The 13,406-nt window shown below is 44.4% G+C and overlaps 1 protein-coding gene across 14 annotated transcripts in view; it reads left to right on the forward strand.

Annotated features, from left to right (window-relative positions):
* The window catches only part of ADGRV1 (adhesion G protein-coupled receptor V1), a 432,032-nt gene that overhangs the window by 81,579 nt on the left and 337,047 nt on the right, over positions 1–13,406 (forward strand). For 13 of the 14 annotated variants that reach the window (XM_061622198.1, XM_061622202.1, XM_061622203.1 and 10 more), the window contains 4 exons: positions 1,735–1,915; positions 5,175–5,377; positions 6,392–6,521; positions 8,030–8,107. In XM_061622198.1, the coding sequence (XP_061478182.1) occupies positions 1,735–1,915; positions 5,175–5,377; positions 6,392–6,521; positions 8,030–8,107 (592 nt within the window). The remainder of the gene's footprint in view (positions 1–1,734; positions 1,916–5,174; positions 5,378–6,391; positions 6,522–8,029; positions 8,108–13,406) is intronic. The other variant, XM_061622200.1, reaches the window with a different exon arrangement.

Below are 13,406 nucleotides of genomic sequence, written 5' to 3' on the forward strand. Positions count from 1 at the left end.
ACCTAATAACCACAAAAAAACACCTGTACTAACCCTGAATGCCCTTCCTGCTAACCACAGTATGGAGTAGGCAAAAGAAACCTGCCGGCTAAAACGCAGGCAAGCCAAAAATTCCTACTCGGCCCCAGAGGCGACCAAATGAATCACACCGCAGCACAGGGAGGGTAGGGCGGGTGCCACAATTATGAAGAGGGAGAGGGGGCGGACAGCGCGAGCTTAAATAAGCTCGCATGCCCCGCCCCCTCTAGAAGCGCACCGTGGCTACGTCACGCCAGTCCGGCGCGCTTGCCCTCTTCAAACATGGAGGCTCTGGATTCACCCGGGCTGCAAACACGCCCCGCAACCCGGTAAGTCCCGGGTGCGAAGCGGGGTTGCGACCCAGGGGTGAAATAAGACGCAGACACAATATGATGGGTTAAACAACGGGCCACTTTATTAAACCAAATTCATATTATGATAATGAACCTGCAAAGGGGAACTTAAGTGCGGGATTCAACTGGTGAGTCAGGCAAAGCCTGCTTGCAGCTATTCGGGCGACCCAAACCCCTGTCGGGCAAAGGGGTGCAATCTGTCAACCCCTTGCCCTGACCACACTCCAATTGTGCGTAGGGAGGCCAACCTGCGTCACCGCCCCCCGGTGCCGTGAAACTCCGGGTGGATGTGACCTGTTGGCCCCAAAGGTGACCCGTATCCTGCCCTCGGGCCGTAAAACCCGGAGCTGCAGGCCTCCGGAACCGCCTATCACCTCCAAAGGTGCCTAAAGGTGTCACCTAGCTGCCCTTCACCTTCAACCTTTCCCACACTTCCTCGCCACAGAAAGGGGACAAACCTCTGTTTAGTCACCCTTTACCCCACATTCAGACAAGATGTCCTTCAAGCCCCTCTGCAGGTCTTCTAAAAGGATCTCATTACCTACATCGGTCATATGAACGCCATCTGACCGATATAGCTCAACCTTACTGCGCCTTATCTCTGGATGGTGAATGACAAAACCACCAGAGTCCAATAGAGCAAGACGGAGCTGCCTATTTACTTCTTTGCGGGTCCTATTTATCCCACTAGGGTCACCCATATAATTCCAGTGCCTACGGGGTAAAATATTGGACCAAATCAAGTGTACCCCCGGCCAACGCTGCATAATGGCCCGGAAGTCAGCAGTCGCCTGTTCAATAAGGGCTCTACCCTTCTACATGCCAAGGTCATTTCCACCCAGGTGAATGACCAAAAACTGTGGTGCATTCCGAACTACTGCCGTCTGGAAGAGCGCTGGAAGGAGCCTGTCCCAGCGCATCCCATGGCGGCCCAACCATTGCACAGTAGCCCACCGGCTAAGCCCAAGCTGCGTGCCCAAACGCGACTTCGCCGCCCTGCGGCCTGCCCAAAGGACCATACTATGGCCGCAGAGGAGGATGTGCACTCTGTCGTCTCCCTTCCAGAGGCCTGTCAAAACAAACAATGGAAACTTATAACAGTGACAGAAACAAGTCACAAACTGGTTTTTGGAACCCCTCGAAAAGGCCGAATATAAGACCTAGAGGCTGTGGAACGCCATCTGCCCAGGGACTGTAACTGGCCTTGGGAAAAACCCAAGCAGGCAGCCGTAGACGCTGCGCCAATACGGAAAGAATGTGTCCCAAACGTGTTGACGTGAAATACTAGGTGTTACTATTACTGAAATGAATGTGTCTTTCTTAATGCAATCATTTTAATTTAATTTGTCTTCTTTGTATCCAGGTTTTGAATTTGCTTGTGCTTGATGATGATATACCTGAGCTGAATGAATATTTCCAGGTGACTTTAGTGTCTGCTGTTGCAGGAGATGGAAAAATAGGTTCAACCCCAACTAGTGGAGCAAGCATAGATCCAGAGAAGGAAACTACCTACATCACCATCAAAGCCAGTGACCACCCTTATGGTAATGGTGAAGGATATTGTTTTATTTATATTGGTTTTCCCATTTGCTGGGTACAGTTAATATCTTAATTCGTTTTTTTAATAAGTGGTTTTTTTAAAAAAAAAAAGCTCACCAAAATGCTATTCTGTATTTGCATGGAGGTACATAAAAAATTACTACTGCAAACAACGGTCAGTTGGAAGTTATATTTGGTGGAAAGTAGGGCTGTGACATGGGCTGAGCAATCCAACTCATGGGAAGCTGGTGGAAGGGGTGCAGGCAGAGGAGCCGGTGAGAAGCTCCGCAGCATCCATTTTGTATTCAAGAGCCTCCAAGCAGGTGGAATATTAGCTCCACCAGGAGCTGCATGCATGAATGAAAAAGAAAAAGCCAGCTCTCATGAATACCCCAACTTGCAAGTAAGCGTTCCCCATTGACTTCCATTAGAATTATTTTCTTAGACTGACCTTTTTCTTGGTGTAACTTTGGCCTGTATTGGGACCCGCAGGAGTGCTCTGAATGGGAGTTGGATGTTGCATAAGTCTCCCCCTCAGCTCCTCCTCCGATACACCCACCAGCTTCCACCAGCACCCCTTCTGCTAGGCTAGGCTTCCTGGCAGACCCCTGGATGAGCTATCAGGATCCCAGCTCTGCCACGTATTCATTGACTAAACATTGATTCATTGACTAAACATTGCAGCCCTACTTTCCACCACGTATGCAAATACTGGAAACAATAAAAAATACCAGAGACAAATTAATAAATTAATAAAATGTGGGAGTATGCTGTAAAGGATAATTTGACAAAATATAAAGCAGAGCAAAAGATATCAGATGATCCAACTATTTATAAATAAATGGAAAGCATGTATGCTATTGTATGTATCCACTATGCTTTATTTCCAAGAACGCAAGATTGCTTTAATTCACTATGAAGAAAACAGTGATGATTAATTTCAGTTTCTCTCAGTTTCACATTTTTCCATTCTTAAGTTTAGATCTTATTTCCACATCAGTTTGCATTTTTTTTAAAAAGTCCACGCCAAAAATGCATATATGAGAGAAAATTCATTTTTGTTTACATTTCTTCTAATATACACATTTTTGTCAAATGTACACATATTTGCAAGCAATTTCCCCTAATATAAAGCATTTTTGTATATTATTTTCACTAAAATACACATTTTCTGTGACCTTTCCCACTGTATATGCAATTTTTGGTTGGAGAACTTTATTGCAAAATTTGAGGAGTGCAAATTTTGAATGATAACTGTTTCAATTCGCATATTGGTACAGGAAGAACAAATTGAACAGGTGTACATTAAAATGCAAATGGAAATAATTTCTCCTTTATATTTTATACAAGCATTTACAAAAACATTAGTTGGCAATCGCCATCTTAGAAGAGGCATTCTCTCTGCCTTATCTAAAAACAAAGTATACTTTTTTCTTTAAAACTTTTTCCATATACTTTTGTATGCAGAGTTGATTGATTACATAATCATTTAATTTACTCAAACAATCAATCAACCAAGATTTCTTTATTCAGGCAACAGTCAGAGTGGAAAGCCGAGCTCTGCACTGACCCTTTTCTTTCCTGAGTCAGTGCATTCTTTGTATTGAAAACAAACTGGCAGCACCATCCAGTATTGGAGTTATTCCTGCTAAATGACAAATTCTTGGGAAAGAATTATGAATTCTGGACAGTTTGATAAACAGAGGTTGGTTTGCTCATCACATTAAACCATAGTTCCAAACAAACTATGGTTTAATGTGAATGAGCAGCATGCTGGTGGATAATGTTCAAATGTCCCTATAGTGTTCCTACTCTACCGGTACTGCTATGACACTAAGGGAACAAGCCAGAGTCTGGCTTTAAATGATTTTGTTTGTCTCCAAACAAACCATGAGTGGTAACCAAGGTTTGTTTGGAAGAAACCAACCCTGACCCTGGGTTCAGACATCCCAACAACTCAGACTCTGGAATGTTCCTTAGGCAGTGCAGGAGTGTAGAAGAAGTGCTATGTGGACTTCTGAGCAGTATGTACCAGCACGCTGTTCATTCACATTAAACCAGTAGTTTGTTTAAACAATATTTAAACCAGGCCAGAGATAGTCAAGATCACTAGATCCAAAAATTCTGGGCTCTTGTAAGACACCCTCAATAAGGCACCCTCAGTTGCCAATCTACCAGAGTTGAAAAACAGCCAAAACCAACCCTCTAAGGTAGATAACACTACCACCACCCCATCTAGCCACCTGTTTGAGCCAGAGAAATCCCAAACCTTAAATTAAATGGACGTCCTTGGGATTCCAAAGAGACAAGAGCTAAAAGCCTGACTCTTTGCTTCTTGGAGCTGTAAGCCAAACAGATTAATCAATGGCAGTAGCCAAAAGGCCAAGGTGCTGGCTTAGTACCCAAGGCTTACCTGGAAGGACCCACACCAATAGATAATAAGTAGGTTTATTAAAAAATAGATGCATAAAAATAGCAGCATAAAAAACCTTAAACCCAGAACACCCATAAGGCATAGGTATAAACCGCCAATAATAATCAAAAGACAGTTGAGAAATGAAAAAGAGGATAAAAATAACAAAATTAACTATTGCTAACCCTGAACAAGCCAAACAGAGATTAGGATAGCAAAGATACCTGACCTCAACTGGAACAGCAGAACACATTGCCCAAGATGTAATGTCAGGTAAGATCTGGGGCAACTAGGCAAAGAAAATTCTAACTTTTATAGGGAAACACAGCAACATCTTAGGGGGCTTAATCAGGAGACTTCTGGTGATGGAATATTCCAGGGCCTGATCGTGCCTTCTCAGACATGCACTCCCACAGCTAGGTAGGCTGGTGATCTTGAGCACCAGCTTGCACCAGACAATGCAGGTGGCTTCAATCATGAGCTCATGGCTCAGCTAGTGAGAACAAACTGCTTCCCAGCAGCAAGATGTTAGCCACAATCCCTCATAGCAGAGCCATGCGTTGAGGCCACAGAAACAAGTTTTCCTGACAAAGATAATGTTAACTAGAAATTATTTTTAATGGGCACATAGGTTGACTTCAAAATCATATGCAACCACTTACGGGAAAAGAAAGTTAACCTCACTTTTCCCTGACCAAATGTCGTGTTCTTGAAAATGCAGCCATGTCTCAATATACATGTATGTTTATGTATAAAACTTACTTTCAAGTGGAGAAGTTAATTTTTATTAGCAAATAACTTGCTATCACTGAAGATAAAATGACAGGAGAGTTGTATCTTGCTTCTGTCAGGTTTGTTGCAGTTCTCAGTGGGGCAGCCTTCAGTCAACAGTGATAACATCATTCTTCCAGCCATCACAGCACCCCACATTACTGTCAAGGAAGAAATTGGACATGTCAGGTTGCTTGTTGTTCGAGCACAAGGCCTACTAGGAATGGTTCTTGTACAATACAAAACGGTTTCATTGACAGCCTTTAGTCCTCAAGATTATCAGGTACGAATGGGAGACTAAAAAAAGTGACAGATACTAATTAGCTCTGTGTTTGTCTGTGTAATATCAGTTTGTTTCTTGTTGGAATCCTATTTATATCCTTTAATTGGTGCTTTTAAAAGTAATAATTGTTTTTAGCTTTTGATCAGGGCATGAATACAAGGCAATTTTTACATTCGAGAGTTCAGGTGGGTGCGAGTGTCAGTTTTGGGGTTCAGATGAGCCTCCACTCCTCCTGCATTTGCTCTGGGCCCTGGATACTGTGAACAACAATATCCATGAGTGAGTTTGATTGGCCACATTGCACATGCAATGGAGCATCCAAGGCATTTTCACAGGCTTTAGAGGCTCCTTTGTGCACATGCAATTTGCTTGCTGTTGTGCAGTAGATGGGGGATAGACCTGTCTTTACATTGTGCAGAGAGCATATTATGCAATCGCAATTCAGTCACCATTGTGCTTCAGCAGGAGAAAGGTGGGGACTAGCAGAACCTACCAGTCATACTGTGAGTTCCAATAAGCCATAGGGTCACCATAAGTCGTAATTGACTTGAAGGCACATAACAACAACAACAACAAAATCTCTCAAATGTACCAGGATGTAGGAGCAGTTGGTCATGAGGGGTGCTGCCTGGCCTCCTGGCAGCAGTGTCACTCTCATGTACTAGAACAGTGAGGAGGTGGGTCACAGTGGTGGCAAAGTCAGGATGGTTCAGGCATGAACTGCCGTGTCCAAACCACCCAAGCTTCACCACCACTCTACCCTGCCTCCTCACTGTCCTGGTACATTGTATCGATGCTGCTGTTAGGAGGCCAGGTCCATGCCACTGTCCCTCCCTGCCAGCCTCTCATGCCAGAATGGCATGTCTGCCCTGTCAAAGCAAGCTTGTATAAGTAATTTGATTTGTTGATGCACAATAGAATTGTTTGCTTCTGATTATTTCTCTTTTATCAGCAAACTCATACTGCTACAATAATAAGTTTTAACCAAAAGTATAAATAGCCTTTTTACTGCAGGGCATTACAGGCACCTTGGAATTTCTGCCAGGAGAAAGATACAAGTACATTATCGTTAACATTACAGATAATTCTATCCCTGAGCTGGAAAAGGCTTTTAAAGTGGAACTGCTGAATCCAGGTGGAGCAGGTAAAAGTTAACAGATTTACTTTTCTCTACATGTACATGGTCTCATTTGGAGACTTGCAATTTTATTATAGCCAGACCATTCTGGGAAACTTGATCTTCCAAAGGTGGACTTACAATTTCCCTCACTGAAATTGAACATTAGCTCTCCAATTTTCTTTTGTTCATCGCATTTCTTCATTATTATTGATTGTCAAACACAGAGCAATGCTCAAAAGAAAGTAGACATGGTTGGATGCTTTTGGATAGCATGAGATCATTCCAAAGACAAGGGTGTTTGTTTGTTTTTTGCTGCATTTGCCATTGCTTGGTCCATGCCATGGCAAATGGTTATGATCTTGCAAAAAAGAATCCATGCATACTACCAGGATCCTTGCCATTGGCAGCCATGGGAAACAACTTTCATATTGTTATTTTTGCTTGACAAAAAAAATGGATTAAAAAGCAGTGTGTGTGGGATTGTACAAGACACATTGGAACACAATCTTGGCTTTTGAGAAATGAATGTTGGCACAATGTGAGGGATAAACAGTACACCCAAGTTGCAGTGGCTGCTATGTGGACAACGTGGGGAGAAGCTAGACGTCTGTGTGGTGAGGAATGCTAAAGACCATGGAAAGCTTTGTTTCTGGGGCAGGGAAAGTCTGGAAGGTAGATTTATCGAGCTGGGGAACAGGCATAGTTAAAACATTGACCTCTGTGATGTGTTAATAGGCTCTAATCAAACTTATTAGAAAGGAAACTTTTTACACGGAGTTAATAGGTATCTTGATGGTTCACCTTAATTCAATATTTTTAGAAGATGGAAAATATCAGACTGCAAAGTCAAAAAGACTTTAGGTGCCATGTACATTTTAGTATTCTCAGCCCCCCCCCATGAAATTACTTTTGATTTTAAGTTGCTGTCAGGTTCTGCATAGTTCTGCTATTGTGCTTACATAAGAGCTAGGAGCATCATGACCTTCTTTTGCAGGAATTCTCATGCTGCTTCTCCTCAAGAATAGTTTCGCATTCCTTTTTTCAGTTGCCAGATTAATACACACTTCCTAAACGAATTTAGGTAAAGAATTGAGAAAACCAGCAACCCTACATAAATGCTGTCTAAAATGAAGAAGCCAAAAATCAACCTTTTAAAATCATGCTGGTTCACTGAATCCTTTATCTTGCGTGCTTGTGTTATTAGCATTTACAGCACCCATTAATCTAAGTTTTTGTTTATGGGTTCTGTCTTTTCAGACTTACGTGCTTGTCCACTTCTAAAATATCAGATATCTGTCACTGATGCCTAATGATAGCACATGCCTCAATACCCCCAGCTCAATAAAATAAAACAATCACATGTGTCTCCTGGCTTTTATCAATATTCTGTCGTCTTGAAAAGCCTTGTAATGTTTTTCTGGAATATTTTATTTATCTGTTTGTCCAGAGTTGTGTCAAAGTGTTTTCTTTCATCTTTTATGTATGTGTGTGTGTGTGTGTGTATTTCTATGTCTCTGTATGTGTTCTTGAAGTTGCTGAACTCTTTAATGAAGGCAGTGGTAGTGGTGATGGGGACTTGGACTTCCTCCTTCCTGCTGTCCATCAACCTGGTAAGCTGCTTATTCTGTATTTTTCCTCTAAGCTGACTATTGAATTATCCCAAATGTTTTGTTGTAACTGGAATACCTTGCCATTGTGCTTTCCATGAGCTACCTATGAATCACAGTACACATATGCAATCAATTTTTCCTGTCACTGACGATTTGCTTCTTGTTTCTACCAAACAAGAATGTTATAATTCCATGCATGTTTACTTGGAATTTGTCTCTCTGTCTTCCCTGGGGCTCACTTTCAAAATGTGCATCAGTTTACAGGCTTCATTTGACCTTTTATAAATCCTTCTTGGATTCACTTTAAATGTCACATATCAAAGTAAAATGTAACATTTACTTTGAAATCAGTAGTTTGATACAGTAGCTGAAAATCTGCCTTCGTATAAAGCACCTGATGTGGATATTTCTCTTTGAGACCTGCAGACTGGTTTATTCCCCCCAAAAAAATATTTTAGTCTAAAACTAATCACACATATTCCAAAATACTTTGATCACATTTCCTTGCTGTTGTAAACTTTCTTGCTTTCCTAGTTATGTCAAGAGGCAGATGTAAGGCAACAATGATAAGGAGGTCTATTCCATCCCTCCAAACTATCTTGGAGGAAACATGCTCCCATGAAATCCATTTTCAAGACAGTGTTGTAACTTCATTTCAGGAATACACATCCTTCAAGGATTTTTAAGATCAAAGCCCAACAAAAACCAATCATCCTTATTTAACTCTAATTAAAGCACTTAGTCTGAGGCAGTGCTCTCCCCTCCCCACACAGACACACTGTTGTCTTCTCTCCAGTGGTATCTCACCTTTTCTCCATTTTCATGATTGCTTATGCTCTGTATTTTCTCATACTTTTTTTAAAAAAAATCTCAATAATACAAGCTATACCATTTGTGTTATTCCTTTAAATTGACAGTTCATTTATTGATTATACCATTTTTGTCTGTATGGGTCGCCAATGTTTCATACTATTAATTCTATTTTATGGTGTAATTCTTTAAAAGGACTTTGCTTAAGCCAATAAAACCAAAATATTGTTAAATGACAGTATGACCAACAGCTTTGTGAATAAATGATTGGTTAAATATTAAAGCCCCCTTCAGGCATTCAGCCTGGACACGTGTGGACAAAAGTGGGTAGAAGGATGGGCACGTCACTGGGTGTCGGAAGGCAGAGCTGGGGTCCCAATCCCAGGGAGCTGGATCCTGGAGAGTTGGGAGAAGAGTATTCGGATGGATGGCAGAGGGAAGGGGGAGGAACTTCCCCCCCTTTGGAGCGAAGACGAAACAGAGGAACTGCCAGTGATAAGGTCGCTTAGCAACGGGGAGCCTGAGCCCTCCCTGGACATTCTCACGCCTCCCCCTCTTTCAGGCTCAGAGCAAGAGGGGGAAGAGGGAGGGCTGCTAACAGCCGAAAAGCGGGGAGGCAGTTTACCATCAGCCCCTCCCCTATCCCCCATCCTGGAATCGGAAACTTCAGAAGAGGAGGGGGTGATGCTTCCCCCCTCACCGCGCACACGCAGACAGCTGAAAAGACAGGAGAGAAGGGGGGAAGGCGGGCAGTACCTGAGGGGCAGTTAAGGAGGAGTGAAAGATTGCGCGCCCGTTTGGCCCCTTCTTAAAGAACAGGCGGGAAGAAGTCCCTTGCTCTGTCAACTTTCTCCCAATGCCGCAGGACCTGTATCCCTGTATTGATTCATGAGAAAACGCAGTCTTTGTTTGGACATTACCCTAATAAAACACGAATTAACTACAATTGTTGGTCTGGTTCCTGAGTCACATCCTGGGCCTGACAGCTTGACAGAGCCACCTAAATCACCCTCAACGCTCTCTTCACTTGACTGGGACAAGATGTCAGAGGGAGCAGTGGGGGGGACAAACCCCACTTCTGAGACAGAAGAAGTAGAACTCCTGAGGACTACGGTAGCTGATTTGCAGATGGATGTTCAAGCCCTGCTAGCAGCAGTCAAGGCGCTGAAGACGGATAATCAAACCTTGAAGGCCACGATAGACCAGATGCGAACAGCCCCTCCAGCTGCCGTAGTAAAGGTTCCCATTGGATTGCCCCCAAAATACGTGGGACAAAGTGATCAGTTGGCAACCTTCGTGGCTCAATGTGAGTTATATCTGGATGTCAGGCACACAGAATTTCCAGACGATGGGGCTAAAGTAGCTTTCGTGATTAGCCTCCTGGAGGGAGAAGCTGCAAAATGGGTGACTCCGTATCTCGTGAGAAAGGATACTGTCTTAGGAAGGTACAGAGGATTTATACAGGAGATGACCGAGATGTTTCAAGACCCGCAAAGGGCTGAAACAGTAGTGCGGCAACTAGGCGCTCTGAAGCAAGCTAAAGGGACTGTTTCCGAGTACACTAACGCTTTTAAAATTCTGTCCCAGGAAACTGGTTACAATGACGCCGCCCTGATGTTTATGTACCGGAGTGGATTAAATGCTGAAATCCTGGATGAGTTGGCCAGGACCTCCCCCCCCGCTGACCTACCAGGGCTCATCCGGCTATGCCTACAGATAGATCACCGGATGGAAGGAAGGCGCCTGGAAAGGAAGCAGGAGGTCCCGAGATACTCAGCCTCGGCATCCCGCAACAAGACCCTTCCCACTACAGGGATGGCAGGTAATGCAACTGAGGGACAGGGAGGGGCTAGGCCAAGACTGTCGGAAGAAGAAAAGGAAAGACGACGCTGGGAACGTTTATGCTTTTATTGTTCAAAGCCGGGCCATGTGGCCAGAGACTGTGGACTGAGAGGGGGGAAAGCCGAGCCGTCGGGAAACTAGAACACCCAGTCCACGTGCAGGCCGGTGGACTGGGGGCAGCGTTGTATAAAGGCCCCCCAACGATCCAACCTCCCTCAAAGGGGGTGTTGGTCTTGCCTATTCAGATTACAACTTCCAGAGGAGTGGTGTTTAATTCCACTGCCTTAATTGACAGTGGAGCCTCCACAAATTTTATTGATGCAAAGTTAGTCAAGCGTCATGGAATTTCCTGGTGGAAACTGGATGCTCCCCTAGCTGTGGAGACTATCGATGGGAGAACCCTGAAGTCAGGAGGGGTGACACAAGCCACGGAGGAAGTGAAACTTCAAATCCCTGGGCACGAAGAGTTCATTTCGCTATACGTGTCAGATCTCTCGAACTTTGAGGTGATTCTGGGAATGCCCTGGCTAGCAAAGCATGAACCCAAAATAAGTTGGAAGGAGGCGGTGGTGTGGTTCACCTCACAGTATTGCCAGGAGAACTGTCAACCTGAAGGAATCAAGAACACCTTAGCGGGGGCAGTGCAAGAGATCGAGCAAGTGACCCTGCCGCCAAAGTATGAAGAATTCAAAGATGTGTTTGATGAAAAAGAGGCAGAGACTTTACCCCCCCACCGCCCTTACGACTGTGCGATTGATCTAGTGCCAGGAGCCAGCATCCCATCAGGGAGAATCTACTCTCTCACAGAGAATGAGAGGGAGGCCCTGAAGGAATTCCTGGATAAAAACCTGAGGCGAGGATTCATACGCCCCTCACAATCCCCTGCTGGAGCGCCACTATTGTTTGTGAAAAAGAAGGGGGGGGAACTCAGACCCTGTAACGACTATCACGCATTGAACCAGATCACCATCCCCAACAGCTACCCGCTGCCCCTGATCTCAGAGTTGCTGGACCGACTGCGCTCTGCAAAAATCTTCACGAAGTTGGATTTGAGAGGAGCGTACAATCTGATCAGAATGAAGGAGGGAGATGAATGGAAAACAGGATTCTTGATCGCTAACGGACAGTATGAATACCTGGTCATGCCGTTCGGGCTTTGTGGAAGTCCAGGAATTTTTCAAAAATTCATGAACGACGTGTTTAGAGACTTGTTGGACACGTATGTAATCTGTAACTTAGATGATATCCTGGTGTTCTCAAAGAACCAGGAAGACCACGACCAGCATGTGAAGACGGTGTTGAAGAGACTGAGAGAAAATCACCTGTATGCTAAATTAGAGAAATGTGGATTTGACCTCAAGTCTCTAGACTTCCTTGGATATCGAATCTCAGCGGAAGGCGTGGAGATGGAGCCAGGGAAAGTAAGCTGCATATTGGACTGGGGCCAACCTGTCACCAAAAAGGATGTACAATGGTTTTTGGGGTTTGCCACTTATTACAGAAAGTTCATTCCAGGGTTTTCCAAATTAACAGCTCCTCTGACTGACTGTTTAAGGGGGAAGAAGAAGTTTCAATGGACAGAGAACGCCACCAAGGCCTTTGAGGAGCTGAAGAGAAGGTTTGCTACTGAGCCCATTCTGCGCTTTGCTGATCCGAACCGCCCTTTCGTAGTGGAAGCAGATGTTTCAGATTTTGCCATCGGGGGGGTCCTGCTACAATTAGACCAAGAAGGGAAGGAGCTGCACCCCTGTGCGTACTTCTCTCGGAAGTTAAAGCCTGCAGAGAAGAACTACACAGTTTGGGAGAAGGAGCTGCTGGCCATCAAGGACTCTTTTAAAAACTGGAGACAATACCTAGAGGGGACCTCTCATCGAATTGAAGTGCGCTCCGACCACAAGAATCTTGAAAGCCTCCAAACAGCCAGAAAGCTGAACCAGAGACAGGTAAGATGGTCCCAGTTCTTCACTAGGTTTAACTTCCAGATTACTTACCATGCCCAAGCCAAAAACCAGAGAGCGGATGCCTTATCCAGACAGCCACGATACAAAGAAAGTGAATCCGAGGACCAGCCTCAGTACGTAATCCCGCCAGAGAAATTAACGTTGGGAGTATGCCAGCCTTCATGGGAAGAGGAACTCAAAAAGGCACAACAAGAAGATGCAGACATGCTAAAATATCAGCAGGAGACGGGACAAGGTCAAGACTCAGAAGTAACCTTTCACTGGAGAAATGGACTGTTATGGTTCAAAACCGCCAGATATGTGCCAGAAGGGGAATTAAGGCTCAGAATCCTACGCCAGTGTCATGATTCCATCACAGCGGGACACTTTGGGATTTACAAGACCATTCAGAACGTGGCCAAGGACTTCTGGTGGCCTAAAATGCGTCAGGATATTGAGAGTTATGTAAAGTCCTGCTCTGTCTGTCTGCGGACAAAAACACAAACAGGGACACCAGCAGGACTGTTACAACCGTTGCCTGTCCCACACGAACCCTGGAAGGACCTCTCCATGGATTTTATAACTGATCTACCCAAGTCCCAAGGAATGACAGCCATCTTAGTAGTGGTGGATCTACTTACCAAAATGGCACACTTTCTTCCTTGTGCAGGGGCCTTAGAGGCTAAAGAAACGGCCAAGTTATTCAT

Source organism: Rhineura floridana, chromosome 1 (genome assembly GCF_030035675.1).
Source record: "Rhineura floridana isolate rRhiFlo1 chromosome 1, rRhiFlo1.hap2, whole genome shotgun sequence".
NCBI classification, from domain to species: Eukaryota; Metazoa; Chordata; class Lepidosauria; order Squamata; family Rhineuridae; genus Rhineura; species Rhineura floridana.